Source organism: Apis laboriosa, unplaced genomic scaffold (assembly GCF_014066325.1).
Source record: "Apis laboriosa isolate Shangri-la unplaced genomic scaffold, ASM1406632v1 scaffold105_cov147, whole genome shotgun sequence".
Taxonomy (NCBI): Eukaryota; Metazoa; Arthropoda; class Insecta; order Hymenoptera; family Apidae; genus Apis; species Apis laboriosa.
In genome coordinates this window covers 879844-902609 of record NW_025220714.1, presented here as the reverse complement: position 1 = coordinate 902609, position 22766 = coordinate 879844, and the positions used below count along the sequence as shown (strand labels likewise).

The 22766-nt window shown below is 34.6% G+C and overlaps 2 protein-coding genes, 1 long non-coding RNA gene and 1 pseudogene across 3 annotated transcripts in view; 1 reads left to right on the top strand and 3 right to left on the bottom strand.

Moving 5' to 3' along the window:
• Positions 1-149: 149 nt before the first annotated feature.
• Positions 150-4351, bottom strand: LOC122720580. Its single transcript, XM_043947372.1, has 6 exons — positions 2928-4351; positions 2719-2846; positions 1760-2116; positions 1505-1647; positions 306-1006; positions 150-224 (listed from the first exon to the last, which is right to left on the bottom strand). Exons 1-6 carry the CDS (start codon positions 3026-3028, stop codon positions 221-223), a joined length of 1434 nt encoding a protein of 477 aa, XP_043803307.1. The 5' UTR covers positions 3029-4351; the 3' UTR covers positions 150-220.
• Positions 4352-7478: 3127 nt separating this feature from the next.
• On the bottom strand, positions 7479-9464 carry LOC122720425. Its single transcript, XR_006347766.1, has 3 exons — positions 8696-9464; positions 8308-8495; positions 7479-8044 (listed from the first exon to the last, which is right to left on the bottom strand). It is a non-coding gene; the product is annotated as an uncharacterized LOC122720425 (long non-coding RNA).
• Positions 9465-10418: 954 nt separating this feature from the next.
• LOC122720416 lies at positions 10419-12826 on the bottom strand (annotated as a pseudogene).
• A 198-nt stretch (positions 12827-13024) lies between these two features.
• Positions 13025-22766, top strand: part of LOC122720383 (protein obstructor-E-like) — an 11597-nt gene continuing 1855 nt past the window's right edge. The window contains exons 1-2 of the mRNA XM_043947067.1: positions 13025-13216; positions 21508-21918. Coding sequence (XP_043803002.1) covers positions 13165-13216; positions 21508-21918 — 463 coding nt within the window. The 5' untranslated portion in view covers positions 13025-13164. The remainder of the gene's footprint in view (positions 13217-21507; positions 21919-22766) is intronic.

Below are 22766 nucleotides of genomic sequence, written 5' to 3'. Positions count from 1 at the left end.
TTTTTTGAAAAACTTTTCCTTATTTATTTCATCGATAAATTTCTATCAAATATTTTTACAATTTTTCTTAAATTTCTTTAATTTTCAAAAAAAATGAGTTAAAAATTTCAGGTTTATTGGGAATAACAAAGAAAATGGATTTTAAGAAAAATCGATCGCTTTATTTACTTTAAGTGTTTACTTTAATTCGGCGTAATTAACACAAAGCGTAAGTTTGAAGTTAGCTGAAACAGAAACAGAAATTCATTAAATTCAATTTTTCGAACTCAAAGATACAAACTTTACAAAAAAAAAAGTACACTTACCATTTGGCGATGGAAATTGGTTTACAAGAGTCTGATGGCCTGTCGTACGAATTTCCCAATAAACATTGCAACAACTGCGGCCGTCCATTTCTGCAAACCACCACATTCGTGCAAGCATCGTTCAACTTGTGCACGTCTCCATCTTGGCATGGAACTGTATTGAGACTAGACGGTATATTTTGCACCACGTCCCAAGGATTTTGCAACTGCTCTGTCGATTCTTTTTGCGTATCGACTTCTTCCTCTCGTTCATGTTGCTCTTTGTCGATTTCCAATTGCGTATTTACAGTTCGTTCGTTCCAGGGAACAGGTTGAATTCTGCTCAGCCAAGGATTTCCAGAAAAAGACTGCGATCCATGCACGTACGACGATTGTGAATCTCCGTAAGCTGGTTGTTGAGGATACGTGGATGGTTGTGAAAGTGCGTAAGATGGTTGTTGAGGTTGTGAGAGCATGTATAGTGGTTGTTGAGGTTGCGAAGGTGTGTATGATGGTTGTTGAGGTTGTGAAGGCGCATAAGGAGGTTGCGAAGATGCGTAAGACGGTTGTTGAGAAGATTGTTGAGGCAATTGCTGTCCTGACGAGATCGAGGCGGGCGATTGCGATGGCTGAGCTTGCGGCGAGGTCGGTCTAGGTGGGAGCGGAGGGCTTACCGCGCCTTTGCAGTCGACGTTGTACGGATAGTCGCAGACGCCCAATTGCTGTGAAGCGATAGATGAAAAATATTAGGCGCGAATAGCGGAGAGCATAAATTAGATGGCGTTGGAATCGAGGATGAGATCTAGGGGAAAAAACAACAAGCAAGAGAACATATTTTAGAAAAATGTTGGCGTGCAAATTATTGTGATCTCTCAAATATTGATTACTTCGTTGATTAACAATCCGTTAATCATAAATGTACAAATATGTAGCTTATCATTGACTGTTATCCGTGATCGTTTCAATCTTGTCGAATTCGAAAAGTATGAATGTATATACGTACGGAATAATAAAATGTGAGGTTAATGTAAGAATTTAGTTTCAAGCAACGACACGGAAGTTCGAGAAGCGGCCTTTGACCGTGGCACAAGTTCAAATGGAGAAAAAAAAAAAACAAAAAACATTCTCACGCTGCGTGACGCACGTTATCACATTTATGCGATTTAAAATTCCGCGAGTATCCTCCTGAGAATACAACTCTTAAGGAATAAAATTCTTACGTCATTGTAGACCAGGCCTCGGGGGCAACCGAATTTGATGGGCTTTTTGTAAAGGCACACGTAGAATTCTGAACAGTTCGTCGCACTTCTGTAATGACCATTCGGTTCTGGGCACAGTTTCGATCCATCGGTCAAGGATGGCCCTGGGAAAAAAGGGAAGGGAAAAAAATTATACATTATCGAAAAAAATCGATATTCGTTTCTGACTTTTTTTTTTGATCTTTAGAAGAGAAAGAAAGTTAAAATTACTCTTACTCGGTGTAGGTACAGGTCGGTTACCGCAGTTCACGTTGTAATCGTAATCGCAATAAAGGTTAACGTCATTGAAGAACAATCCATCGGGGCAAGATTGCTCGGTCACAGTTTCGTCCCAACAGTTTAAATAATTGGAACAACTGGTTGGGCTCGGGTATTGTCCTCGTACGCTCAAACATCCAGGCGGTGGTGACATCGTTGGCCTCCCGGTTATCGGTCCTGGTAGCTCGTTCGTGTCTCCGGGATTAATGGTGGGATATATTTGCCTCGTGTTCAACGAATTTGAATTCCTCGATTCCGTCCCGTTCCAACCGTCCAATTTTTGCAGATCACCGAGATCCCACGCGTTTTCCAAATCTGCGCCGCGAAACACGAATTATTATTTTTCCCAAAATTCATATTAAATTTATATTCATTCGATAAAATAAAATTTCACCTTTAAATCGAAGAGAGAAAGAAAATGATACAAGATTTCAATCGGATCAATGAATTTCAATATAATTCTTCGAAGAATATAAACTACTTCCAAATATCTTATTCCATTATATGATTCTTAATAAATTCGACGCTTCCTTAGAAAAATCGAAGTTTCGATCACGCGATAAGAAAGAAAAGTCTACTACGAATTTATTTTAATATAATTCTTCGAAGATTATTCTTTTACGTACAATCGAATACTACTTCCAAATACCTTATTCCATTATATAATTCTTAATAAATTCGACGCTAAAATCGAAGCTTCGATCACGCGATAAAGAATCAGAGAAAAATCTACTACTGAATTTATTTCAATATAATTCTTCGAAGATTATCCTTTTACAATCGAATATAATTACTACCTTGCTATTCCATTATTATAATTCTCAATAAAAACTCGATTCGACTCTTCCTTGGAAAAATCTTTTAGCTTCACGCGATAAAAAGAGAAATAATAACAATAACAATAATAATAATCTAACCTTGACGTTGCCTCGACGTTTGAGGGTGCACGAGACGTTTTTCCAGAAAGCTAGTCTCCTCGGTTCTCCTGGCGGCGTCGCACAGGGCGGGCACAAGGGCGAGCAATATCCAACCGAACCTCATGCTAATACGTTTAATAAATTCGAACAATACACACGCGATTAATTATTATTGTTATCAATATAATAATCGAATATATATATCTATCTATATATATATATATGGCGAAGTGGTGGAGTCCTTGCTTGCGAGGATGTCCTGATGCTGGATGGCCTGGACCCGGTCGGTCGGAGGGCTTACATAGGGCATCCCCCACCACCTTCTGTTCCCTGGGGGAGTAGGACCCCAATTACACGGGCGCAAGCAGGACCCCGCGGTCCAACTGTTGCTCGAGGAGGAAGTGCACCAACTCTTCTCTTGGCGCACCGCTTCTCTTGGCCCCCCTTTCTCAAATTCCCCCCCACACCGCGGCGAGGATCGCGACAACGCTTGTCACCTTGTCGAAGGGGGTCGAAGAAGGCGCAAGGACGCGCGAGAAGGAAACCCGGGTTGCCGGCCTCTCATTGGAGGAGTGGCTTAGAATGACCGGTCAACAACGCGTGTCGCGGCCGATCATTCGTCCGCGAACAAAATCCGGGGAAAAAGACGCTTTGCCTCGATGGGCAAACGACCGCGTAGGATGTCAAGGTCGAGACATTTGTACTCTCGTGTACTTACTTGGCCAGGCTTTCGATATGTGACGCGTGTATAACGGTATCGACCCGTGGGTTTTTCAATTTTTCAGGTTTCTTCTTCCTTTTTTTTTTTTTTTGGGTTGCGATTCTGATGTAATCTGATAAAGAGGGAGGGAGGAATCGTTGATCGGGCGTTATATTGGTTGGAGCAAGTTTGGACGAAAGGAATTTTCTTATTAATAGTTTAAAGTAAAAATCGAGGAACGTTTTGACCAATTGTGGTAATCAGAATAATCTAAGATTGAAGAGGTATTGGTACATTGGATAATCGTTGAAGAAAAATCCTGAAAGTGTGATTTCGGTTGGGGAGCGAGACTATCGACTTTACGATTGATTATACATACCTCTATTTCGTTCAAAAATCGAGAAAAAGCAAGTTTCTCGTCTTCGAAAAATTTCGAACCGTTTCGAAGGATTTTACAGAAAAATCCGATCGTTGAACCTTCGAATCTCGAAGTTGGAATGTGGAAACGCCATCGAGATATATTCCTTAGAACCTCTCTCATTATCGAGACGTTTTTGGATATCGCGACAAGAGGCTCGATTCCTTGAATGATTTCGCGTTTCCCTCCTCCCTCCAAGAATATTTCGTGAATTTTACGGCTGCAGGTTACGTTTCTGGCCCCAGTATCCGGGCCCATCGTCCTTTTTATTGACCCGCAATAAGGAAGATTTCACGTACGAAAAAGAAGAAAAAGAAAAGAAAACGAGTGGATCCACGTAATCCTGAAATCCAGATATTCGATGCGGTTCCTCGACGAGTTTTTGACCGTGAGTCACTCGCCACTTTGCTTTTCCAAACGCAGATACGATTCACCATTTATTTATCAATTTTTAACAACAATGATTTTGCTCAAAAATTCCTTGTATCGAGTATCGATTTCTCGACGAGTTTTTGACTGTGAATCACTCACCACTTTGCTTTTCCAAACACAGATACGATTCACCATTTATTTATTAATTTTTAACAACAACGATTTTGCTAAAAAATTTCTTATATCGAGTATCGATTTCTCGACGAATTTTTAACCGTGAATCACTCACCACTTTGCTTTTCCAAACGCAGATACGATTCACCATTTATTTATTAATTTTTAACAATAACGATTTTGCTCAAAAGTTCTTTGTATCGAATATCGATGCGATTCCTCAACGAATTTTTAATCGTGAGTCACTTTGCTTTTCCAAACGAAGACTCATTATTTATCAATTTTCAACAACAACAATTTTGCTCAAAAGTTCCTTGTATATCGATTCGCGATATATTTTGTTTTACTCGTACGTTCGACAAATTTATCGAGTTTGTAGGTTAAGGAGTGCGAGCGATCACAAGATTGTACTTTGAAGAATTTTCGTATTTTATTTTACGTATGTTTCGCGAGATGGTCAAAGATTTCGCTTTACAACGAGGTATAATAAAGAGAAAAGGAATAATAGGGACGAGTTCTCTAAATTTTCTGAAACCGGGATGTACCCGGATATTATCGTGTTATACCGTCTAGGAAGAGCGTGTAAGACGTTGAGGTTATAGGTATAGTGTGGAAGATCTGCGAGCGGTGGCGTGCAGAGATAAAATGTGAGACACTGTACGTTATTCGTGACGAGAATTCGTTAGACTTGTTTCAGCTTACAGTAACTGTTTACTTACAATTGTTGCGTAGTTGTACGAACTGTTTACCAAGTAGCTTTATCAAGATAATATTTTTTTTTTTTTACATTACGAATATTATTGTTTATTTGAGAAATTTTTTTCGTTTAAAAGAAAAGATTCGATCGAGATTTTTCTTAATCTCGTTTTCACTCTTCGATGAAATGTGTTTTTGATTATTATCCGTCCGAACTGAAATATTATAATAAAATGAGTAGTATTAGACATGTGTTCACGCAGATGATATAATCTTGTAAAGGTAAGCTGATTTAAACCGTGTCAGTTTCTTATATCAGAATCTTACATCTGTGGTATAATTATAAGCCGACCGTATATATACAGAAGACTTATATATCTTTGAAAAAAAAAGAAAAAAGATCACTGAACACCGTAGGCTTCGTCCGTGAGTCGAATTTTCGATCCCATCTTATTCCTTGGAATCTCTTCTTGATTCTCTGTGATATTCTCGCGAAAATTTGTTCCGTTTTATATATATATATATATATAAATATATATATATATTTCACGCAGTATATGTGGTATTATATACGGAATCAACACGTGCATATTTTTTTAAATATTCTTAATTAATTTTAAACTAGATTAAATTGGATTGATGAATTTTTAAGAAATAAAAAGTACAATCAATTCTTATTATATATAATTCATTTTGTGTGCAATCAATGCAGCGAAAAAAAATTAATTAAAAAAATTCTCGTATTCGAGGAACCTCTTTCTGTTATCGAATTCCTTGATCAAAACGTCAGAGTCGTATAAAAAAATATCGAAACAAGCGGGTGAGTATCGTCCTAAATTCCGCTTACGCGGAATTATCGTTTATCCTATGAAATCAATCCCATCCTTTTCATCTTACTTCGTTTGTCTTTCTCGTTTTGCTTCTATTTCGGTTAGCTTTTTGTCCAAACCGAATAAACTGTAAAGAATGGCTATGGACGAGACTGGATAATCGAAAAGAGCCTGTGGGCCCCAAAACGAAAGGAATGGAAAAATAAACTGTGAAAAGCATGAGAAATATGCGCGAGAAGGTTGGCGGACAAAGAACGAAATACAAAGACGAAAATAGCATGCAGAGAGAAACGATGAATAAAGATGATTAATTTTATTTATTCATTTTATATTTTTGTCATTAAGAATTATTATAGTTATCTGATTATAGAATAAATTTTTAAATTTATATTACAATTCTGTTATTCATTTACTCAATAAATAATATTGTAATATAATAGATCAAGCAAAATTTTTTGTTCAATTTGCATGTTCATTTTACATTCCATTCAAGACAAAATATAAACTCACGATTCATCTATTGGCGGATCTATAAATATTTTTTTCAAGAATAATATTTATTTCTTTCTACTTTTCTATCATTTCATAAAAAAGAGCTCTTATTTATTCCCTTAAACGAGAAAAATATTAAAAATTTTCGAATTATTTTTTAATTATTATTATTTCCTTCTAACTAAAAACCAATAAAGAAAATACATGGAACCGTAATACGAAACAAGCGTAGGATAAGAAAAAGCAAAATCTTTTAACGTAATTAATTTCAGTCGATAATACAGCGAAACTAGATAAGAAATGGCCGGTTTGAAATCGTACTATAAATTTAACACGGCCTACACGATACACCACTTAAGCGCAAATACGAAACCGATATCTCTGGAGAGGATGCGCGCACATACGTTAAATCGGTGGCTATAGAGTGAGACGTGAGGTCGCGCGTGTCCCGAGGCAGAACTCGTCGAGGAACGTTTCAATTTCCTTGGCAGACGGTGATGGACAGGGAGGCGAGTCACCTCTTGCGATCCCTGAGATCCTATTATCGCGTCTAGGTCTTTCTTTCTCGCGCCTTTATCCTCCTTTGCTTCGCGTCTTTATTCGAAAACGAAGTGGGAATTGAGATGCATTTCGCTCGAGGAAGGGAGTTTTTATTTCGCGTTGAGGTTATTTTTCTCATTGTAATAAAGTGTGCAAGAGAAATATGAAGTGGAAAATGATGTTAAATAATCGTGCAGATTTATTGTTATATATATATCAGTCAAGATTGTTGTAAATAGATCAGATCAGCTTATAGGTTATGTTTTTTTAGAATTGGAAAATATTGGTGAAAGAGACTAGAACAGGTATGGTTGGACTACTTTCTAGTTGTTCATAGTACAAACTATGTGTGTATTATGTTATAACCGATAAACTAAACAACTTTGATTTTTTCCCTTGAATTATTACATTACATGATAATTAAAAACTATTTCTCGTGAACAAAACGATAATTTACATCAAGATTTTAGAATGCGATAGTTGAATGCTTTATTCTGTTTCTCATCTTAACAATAATATATATCTTTTTATTTCTCGTTTTCATTTTGAACAAGCTTCAATTATTTCTTATTTAAGAAAAAGAATTTACATTATACTTCTGTCACAAATGATAACAATCGTGCACCATCAAATGAAACAAAAAAAAAAAATAAAATAAAAATAAAAATAAAAAACATAAATTCAACGTAATATATCGCCTTTATTTTATTCGAGGCACGAGCAACTTAACAATTCTCAAAGCGATTCCTGGGAACACAATCTGCAATCGAAGCGTGTTCCTTCTTCCTTCCAGTAGCTCGGTGTCCATCTGGCGGCAATTACTGAAAATTCCACCAGTCGTCGAGGACATAATTACGACGTAAGTTCTTCTGACGTATCTTCTCCTTCAAGATTTATTTCGTATCCCATTAACGCAGTCGAACGATCTTTTTCAAAAGGGAATAGGAGGAATAACTCGAAGAGGGTGGCCCACCTACTTCACCGACCTGTTGAACGCTCTCCGATGAATTTGAACAAGCATTACGGTATTCGGCCGCGGGTTGTGCATTTTCATCGCTCGTGCATTCTTTTTCTTCGAAAGAACACTCCGAAAGATTCTGGTCTCTAAAGGAAAGGAAGAAAAAAGAAGAAAGAGTTGGGTTTCGCAATTGGCATCGATATTAATTCTTGAACGATCTCTTTCGTACGAACGAAACGATTGCCACAACAATGGAAGAGATTTGCATAAAAAAAAAAAAATACGAATAACAAAAAAATGAGAAAGAATCGTCGATAAAATATAAATATGAATCGAGGTCGTCGCAAACTTATAACTTTTTTTTCTGCGAAGATCGAAGAATTTTTAAATATCTAATTGTGTGTGTTACTTTGTAATCGTGTAACGAGAGGACGAGACTCTTGCCTTCTTCGAAACATCGTAAACGTTCCTCGTATTTTTTTCCTCGCGCTCGTTCCACGGGAAATTACTTCTAAAGCGGTGCTGCAGATACTATCTTTCCTCGCGTTCCTTTGTTACCAAGCCAAAACAATTTCGCTCGGTTGACCATCTAAAGCACTTTTTCAACAAACGGAATTGATTAATCAATTATAAATCGTATCTCGATTTATTTATTTATTTTTTTTCTAGATCTTTTTTTTATTTTTATTCTTCTTCAAGAATTATTTTTCTAACCTTTTTTTTTTTTTATCTAACAAAATTACGTTAAAGGAGAAACGAAAAGAAATCAATGAATAAAATATTGCGTAGAAAATTACCGACAGACCGTCATCATCATCATCATCATCATCGCCGCTTCCGAGAAAACAAATTCCTTCGCTTTAGGGTTTACATTCCTTCGGTTGTACCTTCGTAGATACTCGATTGCGGTTCCACGCAGGATGTTCTTAGAACAGTGTGGACAGTATGAAAGATCCTTGCCGCAGATGACTTCATACGCCGAGTTATATTCCTTATACCGATTTCTCCTTCTTCCTCCGCGCTTTTCAGATTGTCGTCACGCACGTTTGTACCGTTATTGCGCAGCTATTGCGCAACACTGCATACCTGTAACGATCACATGAAATTTATATTGCAGAAAAAAAAAGTAGCGGGAAAAAAAGAATAAAAATTCAGGATCATTGATTTTTATTATTTAATTTAGTTTTGTTAATTATTCAAAATTTGAATTTTCACTTTGGACGACGTGCACTATATATATATTAAGTTTGGACGGGTTTGCTAGGGCAAGAGTTTTCGTTGAAGCGACCTAATGAGTGTGTTTTAACAAGGAGAGAGATGGAGCGACGATAAAACAATTAAAAAGGACCTTAAAGGTGGGATGAGACAGGGAGAGTCCGGTAAAAGGGAGAAAAATAAAAGATAAGAAAATAAGAAAAAGAGGAGAAGTGGCGGACTCGAACTCGTCAAGGACCAGAGGTCCTTGCTCTCCGGGTCATAGCGAGCCACAGGCTCACAACAGTTTCTGTGCCTCTGACTAAACCAGAGGCTCTCAAATTTATCCTATTTTTTAACTGATCTTCTCGAATCGAGGCTGGCACTGAAAAATGTACTGAAACTCATATATATTATATTATAATTATGTTATAATTGTTACATATAAATATTATATTATATTATGTTATGAAAAATGTATTGAAACTGTATATATATTATAATTATGTTATAATTATTACATATAAATATTATATTATATTATATATTATATTATGTTATGAAAAATGTACTGAAACTGTATATATGTTATATTATAATTATGTTACAATTGTTACATATAAATATTGTATTATATTATATATTATATTATGTTATGAAAAATGTACTGAAACTGTATATATATTATATTATAATTATGTTATAATTGTTACATATAAATATTATATTATATATTATATTATGTTATAATTGTCAGAGGTTATGATAACAATGTGTTTAAACGTGTTAAACGTTTCAAAGCAAATTAATCAAATGATTGATCGTTATCTCGACAACAATATCGTAAACAAGAGAATACGCAAAGAGAATACGACGTCGTCTCATCCTTAATTAATTAAAACGTCTTGTTAATGCGACAATCTTGAATCCTGTTGCCCGACGGGATGAGATAAGACCAGACATCCTTCCATTAATCTATCAACACGGGCACGATCTTCTATAATGAAACAGCCGATAAGAAATCATCGTAATTTAATAATATTCTCGACAAGATAATTTTTCAATTATCCCACAATTTGCATAATCGCATATACAACATTGTCGATAACATTGGTACATAAAAATATATTTTCTCAACAATATTTTTCTCAACAGATCTCAAACTTGTTTTCCATGTTTTCCATCTCACAATTTACAATAAAATTGTATAAAATATTTTCATCATGTACGAAATTATTCATCCAACAAATATATCGCAACAATCTCGAAATTTATCATTTATTCAGTTATTTTAACAAAGGAGGAGTCGTTCAATTCAGTCATAATCTCAACACTGCGATAAGGTGTGAATCAATTGATTAATTAACGAGCATAACGAGTAATTGTTGGACTCGAGATCGAGGGTGGAAAAGGGGGTAAACAAACGCGAGAGACTTTCGAAACGCGGCGGCCATTGTTTTTATTCACAGGTGTCTCGTTTCCTCTTGTGACCATTCCCACCGAGCGATAATCTTTCATCTGATGGTAATAAGCTGTCCTTAGTTCCTCCTTACATAAAGGGAGGTAACAAAGCGAGAGAATCCTCGTTGAATATCGTGCTTGAGCTTCGAGTGTTTCCTTCTTCCGGGAAGTACAATATTCGGCTCCTTGCGAAATCTTCTCTTTTTTCTTCTCTATGCAAATTGAGAAACTGAAACTGTGTTCGATTCTATGAGAAAGTGGCAGATAGCCTTGGTGATATCGTGTAACTTTCGCGTCTGATAAATAAATATCTTTCTCGTTGATGCTTTAAACATTCTTAAATTGCGTTTTCTTTTTTTTTTTTTTTTTTTTATTTGGTTTTCTGTATATTTGGTCTTGCAGAAAAAAGGGAATAATTAATATCAATGATCGACAATTAAGATTGAGAAAAATTCTCCTCGAGTTTGAATATTTACAATTTTGATCATGAGAGTGAAATTTTTCAAAATTTTTATAGGGTTGATTGCGGAGAATGGAGGAGTGAAAGGAGTGAGAGAGGTAGAATGGAAGGGAAGGAGAAACTACTTTGTTATTCGTTCGCGTGGAATTAATAATTAACTTAAACGTTATGTTTAATACGATTCACTTAGTTGCACAAGCCTTTGCAAATAGAGAACAGAGTCTGAGAAACGGATAATGGAATAATTTAAAAGACTGCTGTGCGAATTGTTAAGCACACCGGGGAAAGTATATTTTTTATTATTATTTGTTAATGAACAAGAGCGATTAGTAAGTAAAATTATTACTGCGTTATATTTAATGATCATTCTGTTTAAATAAAATGACGTGAAATTAGAAATTCATTAATTAACGTTATATTTACCATTTCAATTGTTCCACTTCATAAAATCGTTTAGAAAACAAAATTCTGAAGAGGAAAAAAAAAATAATTAATACAATTTTAATATCCCAAATTAAATAATTAATTTGCACGGAAAATTATTATGAAAATTTAAATTGTCTTAACTATGAATCATACCTCGTAAATATTACGAGACCGTTTATCCACTTCCGTCTCAACACAAACGCGCGACGACAATGTGAAAAGAAGATGAATGCCAGTGATTTTCATCCAATGATCAAGAGTATGTTTCACCACGATTTTCACCGAGTTACGAAGCGACTCGATACGGTGAAAGAAACCGTGAAGGTCTTCTCTCGAAACTGCAAATAAATAAGCCGATTCAGTTAAAATCTAAAATAAAATTTGTCAAGAGACGTACAGTTTTTTTTTTTTACTTGAATCAATTTGTTTATCACAATTTCTGATTTAACAAGAAGAGATTGTTCTCGAAGTAATTTTATATCGAAGAAATATCATTCGCTTTCGAGATAATAAAAAATTGTTTGTTATCATAACAATTCTATTTAATCTTATATAACGTCCAATTTTGAAGATCGAATGCTCTGAAAGATACAATTTCGTTCCTATAATAATAAATAATATTTGTAATTGAAATAATTACTTAATTAATAGCTTTATTAATTATATCTAATTATTCAATTAATATTTGTTTATAATAGAAGAAATTCTACGATGTAGGATATTTTGTTAATTGTAATTTTATAAAATCGATTTTCCGCAAAATAATGTGAAAAAAAATTTGAGAGATGGCATAGAAAGCAGGAAGGATATCTGCATATTTGGTCGCACAAAAGGAAAAAAGAAAACGGAAGTGAAATACGATCGGGTATGACGATAGAGGCAATTTGTCCCAGCGAAGTATCCGAGCGTGAAAAATCAAATTCAATTACTTTGCTAAATCACGTACAATGAAATTGAAACCGCGGATCTGCGTGTGACTTCGACATCAAATCTAATCACCTCTGAAAAATTATATAAAATGAACTTAATATTTAAAATCTTTCGAGTTAATTTTACAATTAAACAAAAATTATTATTAATACAATTATTATTTATACAATTGTTTAATATAATATTTAACGTAATTCAAGTGAAACATTCCGTTATTGATCCATTTTCAACAATACGACATTTCAATAATTCTTAGAAAATAGAAAAATCACTTTCATAATTTCCCCATTCAATTCCACAAATATCCCGCGTATTATGAATTACCTCCTTTTACCTGCTGTGTATCCATTCCATGTATAGAAATGCCGGTCGAGTAAAAAGCAGGACAAAGGACAGCGTTCTGAACGAGAGAGTCACCAACTATGTTTTGTTTTCCAAGATATTTCCAAAGTATCATCGACGAGAGGAGGATACTTAACGAGAGTAGTAAGTACGCGACGTAGTCCTCGATAGAAGAAACCAGGTGTGTTCTCGAGGGAGGCCTTCCTATGCGCCAGAGATCGGACCTGCCGGAAGAGTGGGGAGCTCATATAAGACACGAAGCCAAACGCCTCTCCCAGTGACCAGTCTCGACACGAAAACTCATCAGCCGAGCTTCTTCGGTACCTATAAGAATCCGCTTCACGCTTCCAGCCCCACCTTTGGATGATTCCAGGCCACCGGATCGAAATTCGAGCAATTTCCAGTTAATCGAATTGGTCTTGTCCAAGGCCGAGCAGAAGACAAGTCGCAGAAATGGTGTCGTCCCAGGCTCTCTCGTTACTCTTGCTGTTCCTGGTTGCGCACGGTGAGTCCCATTACCGCACTTTTTACTCTTTTTTCTCTCTTCCTTTTCTCCATCTTCCTTCGTCTCTTCTTTTTCCTTTTCCCTCTACCTCGTGTTTTTCTTGCCTTCTTCCTCCTACAAGGATGAATCGTTCCATCCCGAACGTTAACCACGATGCTTGTTTATCGTGTCGTTAAAGCGAGAATGCGCGGTCGGTAGCAATCGCTCGTATAAATTAAACAACTTTACCGTCCGAGTGGCGGACGATAACACAGCGCGTCCGCGTGAAGAATGCTTATACATAATAAACGATTTAAGTGCCGTTTATATTTGTCTCACACATTTGTCTCGTCACATTATCGCGTGTTAATACAAATAAGAATCGATCGAATTTTTCATTACATTTAATTGAGCGATACAGAGAGCCGCGAGTGTAAGTGAAAACGGACTTTCTGTGATCAGACCATCGCGTTTCTCGCAGCAGCTGGATCTAAAAAGTGCGCATCGGCCTACTTTCGCAACGACGATCCTCTCGATTTTTTTTTGCGTTTAACACCAATGTTTCTCGATCGAACAGCGTGTCCTTCGCACGATTAATAATCATCTTTGATTATTCATTTTACATCGAATGTTAAATATTTGATTGAAAATTTATCTATCTGAATAAAAATGAATTTGGATCGAGTTACTGAATAACTTTCTCGTTACTGTTTATCGAATCGCTCAATGATCAATCGAATCGTTTAATCCAGTATCCAGTGTGGTGAAAGTAGTAGAATACTCGATACTACTCGAAATAAATTGAATAATTCCAATTCTATTAATATTCTTTTAATATTGATATTTTATAACGAAGCAAAAATTCGTTTTTTCTACTTTTGATCATTATTTTATTTTTTACTTTTTCAAACAAGATTGCGAGATAATGTTGATTAATCGTTAATGGACTGCAACTAATTACTGTTGCTTCGGATTATTGATTCTTACAGTCTATTTTTTTTATTCGTTACACAATTTCCGTTATTGTTTATAATAGAAAATTCGATTCGAAGCAAAATCCCTTTTCTAGTAATTGTTACACGCGTCTTCGTAAGACAATGACGGGCATTCACCGGGTTTCACACATCTCGAGAACTTTCTCCCGTGTCTCGGGAGTGAAAATATGAAAGTAGCTCAGCAGACAGATCTCTCTCTCTCTCTCTCTCTCTCTCTCTCTCTCTCTCTCTCTCTCTCTTTCTGTGTTTCTCTTTTGATTATTTTGCATAAACTATGAGGTTATTGATCAATTTTTTATCTAGAGATGATAAAAATATTTTGTATTTAAAAAAATAAAAAAGAATTTATATCGTAGGCATTAAATAAGAAAATGTCACTTGCATATCTAACCTCTTCAATTACGAAACGCGAGTATACTTCCTGTTTCGTAATTCTTTCTAAATAAACATCTGTTTGAACACTTAACTATTAAACACTTTTCGATACTTTCACTTTATGCCAAAAATATTCGTTCATGCCTTTAAAAGGCAACATTCATGCATAATTCAATTCTTCTAGCAAAATCCATGTAACTTATTGTTGGTGAAAATGCATGCAAATTTTTCTTAGACAGGATATTGTTACTCTGGCAAAGTTTTTTATTAACATAAAAAATTTTTATGATATCGAGATTCTTCGAAACGATATTGTTTATATATAATAAAATTCATTTTTATTACGAAATATTATAATTTTACATAATTTCATTTACATAATGACACCAAAAATTTTAATCTGATAAAGAAATCTAGTAAGACAATAATACATCTCGAAAGAGTTAACCTTCTCGCATCGATCTGTTTACGTAATAAATCTTACTTTCTATTACATAATTTTGCATAATAGAAATTATTTTCTAAACAGTCGAATTACTTCGACCGATTTCCGCCACTGTTTTCCTTCCGCCCTGATAAAAATTCTAGGCTAATAAACTATATACCGTTGTATTTCTCCCGGAAATATACCGTCGCGCATGAATACACTCTTTAACGTGGCTGGACCCGGAAGTTCTGCCACAATAACGTAGAAAAACTGCTATTAAAATGGTTGATTAGTGGGAAAACGAGATGGAGAAACGTTCTTCGACGTAACCTCGAAGTCGAAGAAAAAGGAACAAATTATGCGCATGGAAAAGAAGTAAAAGGAGGCTGCTGTGACTGAAAAAAAAAAAAAAAAAAACATGGAAAAATCATTCTAGAAAAACTGATCGTTTCACGAGTTGGTTAATATGCATTAACTTATATACGTGAGTATTTTTTTTTTTCAGACGCGAGAAGCTAAATTTTTCGATCGAATTTTACATTTGATTTCAAAGGAATAAGTTATATAATTAATCTTGTTTACCAAAACAAGTTTTAAATCACGTAAGAAACAAAAATCGTCAAAGAGAACGTTTTCTTTGAAAATTATTTCTCGACAAGTGCATTTATTCAAGAACGTTCGAGCGAGAAAAAGATACGAGACGGACAGAAGAAGAAGAAAAAGGAAGTGGCACGTATCTCGTAAACATCTGGATCGATTTATTACGCGAGCTGACTTTTGACTTGGAACGTTGCACTTCACGTAGAAAGAGAGAGACCTATCGTGTATATATCTCACTACTAGATCCAGGAAGGCTGTATGTCGATATTCCGCGATCAGGAAGAAATGAAACGGTGAAACGTGACATTTACACATTTTGTTGTAGCACTAGTCTGGTATGCGATAAAATTTTCTACGCAACCAAACCTGTCGCATTTCTCAGCCAACTCTTGTAATTTCTTCGTATTATCACGTAACACAAACACAAAGATTAAATAGTTAAATTAACACATAGATCGGTTACGAAAAAAGAATTGTTTATTCTGAGAAAGGTTGAGAACCACTGTCAACCTGTCCTTGTTTGAAAACACGTAAAAAAAGTGAAAAGAAAAATTCGATCGAAATTGCACGTAATCTCGTCGATTTACTTTTGAATGGAATGGATCGAGACACGATTTTCTGAAATATTACGATTTTCTAACCGGTGGAAAGTTGATTTCAATAAGAATGATAAGGTATTTATTTATTGAGAAAGTGCACGCATTAAGCTCACGGTCCGTGGATCGATTTAAAGAATTTTCTTGTGGAAAAGCGTATGGAAAGACCTTTCTCTTCGAATATCTCGCGCGAAGCAACGTTATGTGATGTTGCATACGTTTCATTCTATTAGATATGGACGTTACACATTCTTAAAGAGTTATGCATAACTAATTCTGCAATGTTTCTAAGATACACGAGTTCGCATACGATCTTTGGAATCGACGAGTAGTATCTGTGATCCAAACAGTGACATTTGTGAATATTTATGGAATAATAAAATATATTTGAATAGATGTAGGTAAAGAAGAACATAAGTTACGAAGAAATGCAATTGGTCATTAATTTTTCTACTGGTAAAGAAAGAAATAATCGTCGAGCATTAGGAAAGAATGAAAGAAATGAAAAGTTCATAATGAACTGCACGTGTTGTTTGTGAAACACAAACAATTAGAGATTTTACAGATACACACTTGCCTTTGATTCTTATTGCTTAGATTCTAACAATTTACCGCGAACACTTACCTCTTTACAAGGAATCGTAAAGGAAAGGAAAGTATCCCAGTGCCTCGACACTACTAATAAGAATCTTCGTTGCATAACCTAACCTAGCTTAACCAGGGATGCGTCCACCTACAAAGTCAACAAACAATTTTAACATTTTTTTGTTAAAATATAAACGTTAAAATATTATAATTTTCACATTGATAATTCAAATAAAATTACAATTTTTATTATTAAGATGAAAATTCGTAATTTTACGAGTTTGTTCGTTTTACTTTCTCGATTAAAAGATTATCACTTGTTTCTCACTTCTCGTCGTTCTCTTAATCGATCACGCAAGGAATTAAATATCAAATAAGAGGCCACGTGCGAAAACAATTTCTAGCACGCGAGGTAAATAAACCGATTATTCCAATCCGGTACATTGTTGCATTGAGAGCAACATTCTGTCGAGCATTCTAGAGTTTTCGAATGGCGACGCAGTGATATGTTTGGAAAGGCGCTGGTGTTGCGCTTGCTTTTCCTCGATTACGTTTCACGATTCGTTACTTTAACTCTGAAAATTCGAAAATGGTATATACTGATAAAAATTAAGAAACAAAATAATTTTTTGCAAATTTATATCACTCATTTTCATAATAGATCAAAGATAATCAAATTGCGATTCTTCGAAATTCTTTATGGCTTCTATTTATTTTATCATTTATTGTACGTAATTCTGAGTAATGAAATGAAAGAAAATTATGTATTTTTTTGAGATGATAATTTTATTATATAAATTTATTAATTTATTTCTTTTATAAGCACACGTTTGTATCTAATTCTGGATAATATTTAATGATCGATTAATGATGATATTTAGTATATTATATAATATATATATAATATAATATATTATATAAAGCCAAATAAATTATATATCAATAAGTAATAAACTTTTTTTCAAATATATATATATACATGAAGAACAAATAAAAAAAATGAATGATTAATTTATCTTTTAACTTTTGTCAATAAATATATTTATCATTGATTATATTTGAAAAATCCATAATCTTCTTTCTACTTCTATCTAAATTCTGATTTAAAAAAAAGCGACTGAACTTATAAATTTTAAACATCAAAATGATTATTTTATTTTATACTTCGTAAAAGTGCATGTATCCTTGACATTCAACTGCCTATGTTCTAACCACACCGTCAAGGATGGTGTCGAAAGGAAAAAAAAGAGAAAAAATAGCAAATGATTTCATTCGAAAGCAAGCCGCATCTCGAAGCTCGTTCACGGACACAGCTGCTTTAATTTCGCCAGTGATCGAGATTCAATTCGAAACGTTGTCCATCGCTTCGATCTTCTTCTGTTCACTCTGCATTCCAAAAAAAGTGAAAGGAATACCGATCGGTATTCTCGATCAAACGAGAACCCTGAAATCAAGCGGACAACACGATCATTTTCATCGCTCGTTAATTTGCTTCACACAATCTCGTTTTATTTAATTTAACCTAATCTAACCTAACCTAATCCTGAATAACATAGAATCGCAATATGCCGCGTGTCAAATTTTTATTCGTGAATTTCCATTTGTAAAACACGAAACGATTATTCACAGTTCTAAAGATTTAAAAATCAGGATCTTGAGAATTCTTAGGAAAAAAAAAATTGAAGAAAATCGCTTATACCGTTGAGACGATTCCACTAATTCCAAACAAGGAAATTCACAGAATCTTTTTTAAAGTTCTTTCACGTTATATTTTCTCCGATGGAATATTGATCGTTATTCTATTTTTCTTTTTTCTTTTTTGTTTACACATCATTCGATTACACATATGTAATCAAACTGGCATGTAGAAAACGAATATTGTACGACGATCGATAATCAACACATTCGTTTCTCGAGAAAGTCGTCGAACAACTATCGTAATATTTATCTCCTCTCTTCCTACTTCCTTGTCCAATTTCGATCGTTCGAAATCGAAGTTTCGTTGATTCGATTGAATGAAGGATGGGAACGGCGTTAGAGCAAAACTCGAGCGCTGTTCGATTTGACGAGGGGGGGAGAGGCGAGTTGAAGGTTGCAAGTCAAGGCTAGACACTTTCACTCGGGACCGTGCTCTCTTGGGAGCGAGCTACGAGCTACCTTCCCACCTTACTTTATTATTTACTTTTCTAACCGATCCCTCGACCGAATTGTGTCCATTAACCAAGATATTACTACGTGTAATCTCCTGTGGTTAAACGATTGCACCGCTCTGTGCCTCCACGTAAATTAATTTCACGACACTGGTTGCAGGACCGCGTTCCATTTCGACGATTAACCTCTATCGGGACGAGCACAGGCTTCACTTTGCGTTATATTTCGATACTACTAAAATTGGACTAGGAACGAGTGGAATTTCGAATTTCAAGAGGTATTCATTTCTTTGAAAAATCTTTTTGTTAATTATTTTTAATTATCGAAATTGTAAGATAATCGTAAATTATTTGACGTGTCGAATCTTGGAAAGTATTAAGAATTTCGTGATTAAAATTTTACTCCTTCGAAAAATCTCGACTTGTCGATTATTTTTAGTTATTGATATCGAAATTTTAATAATTGATTTCTTCGAGTAGAATATATCGAATCTTCAAAAAGTGAATTTTTCGAAAAAGATATTTACATGGACGAGTTGAAGTTGGATAGAATCATTTACGAGGAGATGTATTTCAGAGAGAAAAAGATATTTTAGTAATTTTCTTAGTTAATATTTCGCGTTAGTTAATATTTAATTGTAATTTTATTTCGCACGGATTTATTCTAAGAGGATGTTGTAACGTGCGCAATAAATTAGATACATAAGCAAGTTTTCATATTTCTGTGTAATACATCGCGTATTATCATGATTTATCAACAAGAATCAGATTTCAAGATAGATTATTATGTGGTACTCGTGCAATTTCTTTCACAATGTTTTCTTTTTCTTCAATTTTCTTATAAAAAAAGAAAAATCTTTCAATTGCGATGACCCAAGTGTTACGTGATTATTGTGTGCGTTTGGAAAGTTATTTTGTAACGCGTTACGTGCATAGTGTAACGTTTACCACTAGCCAAACGACTTGGAAGAGGAGAAACTTGATTATTTTAGCAGTTGGCAGCTATTACTGTGTGAACACATCTCTTAACAACGATTGATCGTAGACGTCTTTAGTTGGTGAAAAAATTAAGTAGAAAAGATCGATGAATATTTCTTGCAAATTACATATATATATTTTTTAGGAACGAATATTATGTATGTATTTTAACTGAGAATAAGCAGTCGAAGAGAACAATATTTACAATAAAATTTATTCCGTGCATGCATATCGACGAGAAGAAAATCGTGACTGGTTGGCGAATATCGATGTTGGCCAATGAACGATGAGTCAGAAATGTTCGATCTGATCAGGCAGAAGAAATCGTGTTACTATGCCTCACGGTCGGCGGGAACGTGTTCCTGAATCGAAAGAAGAAAACACGAACGTGTATCGTCGTGCAACTTGATATTTAGTCGCGATCCGTTTGGCCTTCTCAATGGAGATTACGCATAATTTCCTGCTTGCTTGGAAAACCGTGCAACGACACTCTTTCATCCGCTATGTCTACAATGGATTGAAAAATGCGTTTGATTTTCGCCGCCAAATGTTTCGTAATTGGTATTCGTTAACCGTTAACAATCGTCATTTTCATTGAATTGTAGATTTATTCTTTAGAATCGCATGTAGACACTTTATGAATTATGAAAATTATAAGTTTTAAAAAAATAAAGTTTAGACATTAATTTCTAATTTGAAAAGGTTATTCACATTTTTTTTCGAATTACAAAATGGAAAGTATAATCGATATAAATCTAATCTTCTCTAAATATGAATAATACGTGGTTTAACTAACTGGAACAATTAAACAAAATGATGAATTCCATATTATTTACGATTATTGAGAAATGTTTTTGATTAATATTGCAATTCGTTCGTCGAATTACAATCATTTATAAATAGATATACTAAGCGTTAAAAATCTAAATTATCGTTGCTTTCATCCTCAATTACTGCATTTCATTTATAACATTTTCATTACTGCATAATTATCGAAATACGTAGAATAGGTTAACTTAATAATAGCGTTTCTCTTGATAAATAAATTAAATCATTACTTTCATTCTTACTGCATTTCACTTACAACATTTTCACTACTGCATAATAATCGAAATAGATAAAATAGATATAATAATAGCTTTACAAATTTTTTTATCGTTTCTCTTGATAAATAAATTAAGTTTTTTGCTTTCATTCTCGACAAATAATAATATTATTTAGTTAATTATAGAAAATATTCGACACGATAAATCGTTTTAACGTTTTCCCTGCTGCATAATTGAAATACACTTTTAATTTCGATCTTATTATTAAAAATATACATTTTATTTATATTTTCACAGATAAAGATATATATTTATTTTTACATCTCTTCAATTACAATCATTACTTTCACTCTCAACTGACAAATAATGATATTTGATTAATTAATCATCAAACAAAATTATTATTATTATTATTATTATTATACATGATCAAATAAATCGCTTTAATGTTTTTTTTGCTGCATAATAATAATAATAATAATCGATATACAAACAATTTGAATCTTGTTTCAAAAAAGAAAAGAAAAATATTTACATATACATTCTATTTACGTTCGCAGGATCGCAGGGGCAGAAACAGCAGCAAGAAGATCCTTGCCAAACGAAATCCAGAGTGGTCGGTGACATAGAGTATTGCGATCGTTACTGGGAATGCGTGAACGGGCGTCCAGAATTATTCGACTGTCCAAACGGTCTTGTTTTCGCTGGGAAGCATCGAGGCGTGACCGAGGGCTGCGACTATCCCTGGAGGGCGAACTATTGCGACGGAAAGCGGCAGGCTAATCCACCGATCCCTGCCGAGCATTGCGACTGGCTCTACGGTATATTCGGCCACGAGACTTCTTGCACGCGGTACTGGACCTGTTGGAACGGAACCGCCACGGAACAATTGTGCATCGGCGGACTTTTGTACAACGAAAGGGCAAGGTCCTGCGATTGGCCCGAGAACGTGGAAGGATGTCAAAAGCATCGTGAGTAAATCCATAGATGATAAGATTTGAAAAGAAATTTTAAAAAATTTTCAATTTCTTTTTTTTTTTTTTTTTTTAAAAATAATATTCATGCAAGATAGTAAGATTTAAGAGAAAAGTTGAATAACGAACAAATGCATTTATGAAAATATTCGAAATTTTTTTATTCTTAATGAAATTTTATTGGTACGTACAATTGTATATAAGCAATTTTCTTTTTACCAAAGGAGATGAAATCAGTATACAAAGTTTTAAAGTAAGTTTCTTAAACGTAACTTTGTAATGGTGGAAGATGAAGTAAAATTTTAACTCGAAAAATGTTCAGAAGTAAATTTTTGATTTCACTGCTGTAAAAAGATCTTTCAATATACTTTTGTTAAAATCAGAATTTTTAAATTAAGATATTTCCAATTAAAACGTACGAACAAACCTCTTTCGATAAAACGTACACAATCTTATACAACGAGAAGATGTAACGAATGTTAAATTAACTACCGAGAAACGAAAAATCGATGTCTCATACACCTTTTCTACCGTACGAGCCTCTCAATTACCCGATTCACGGAATTCTTCCCCTCTCTCTCTCTCTCTCTCTCTCTCTCTCTCTCTCTCTCTCTCTCTCTCTCTCTCTCTCTCTCTCTCTCTCTCTCTCTCTCGCGAAACTCGTTGCCAGAAGGAACGACGATCATTCTCACTTTCGAAAGTGAGCATGTAGAGTAGATACACGCGCGTGGCTCTGTGCGTGCCACGATGTCAGTGGCCTCCACGGTGGAAAAGAGGCGAGTCGTTAATTAACATTCGAGGCGAGCTCGCCTTCGCGTCTGCCCCACGCGTCGTCACCGCCGTCG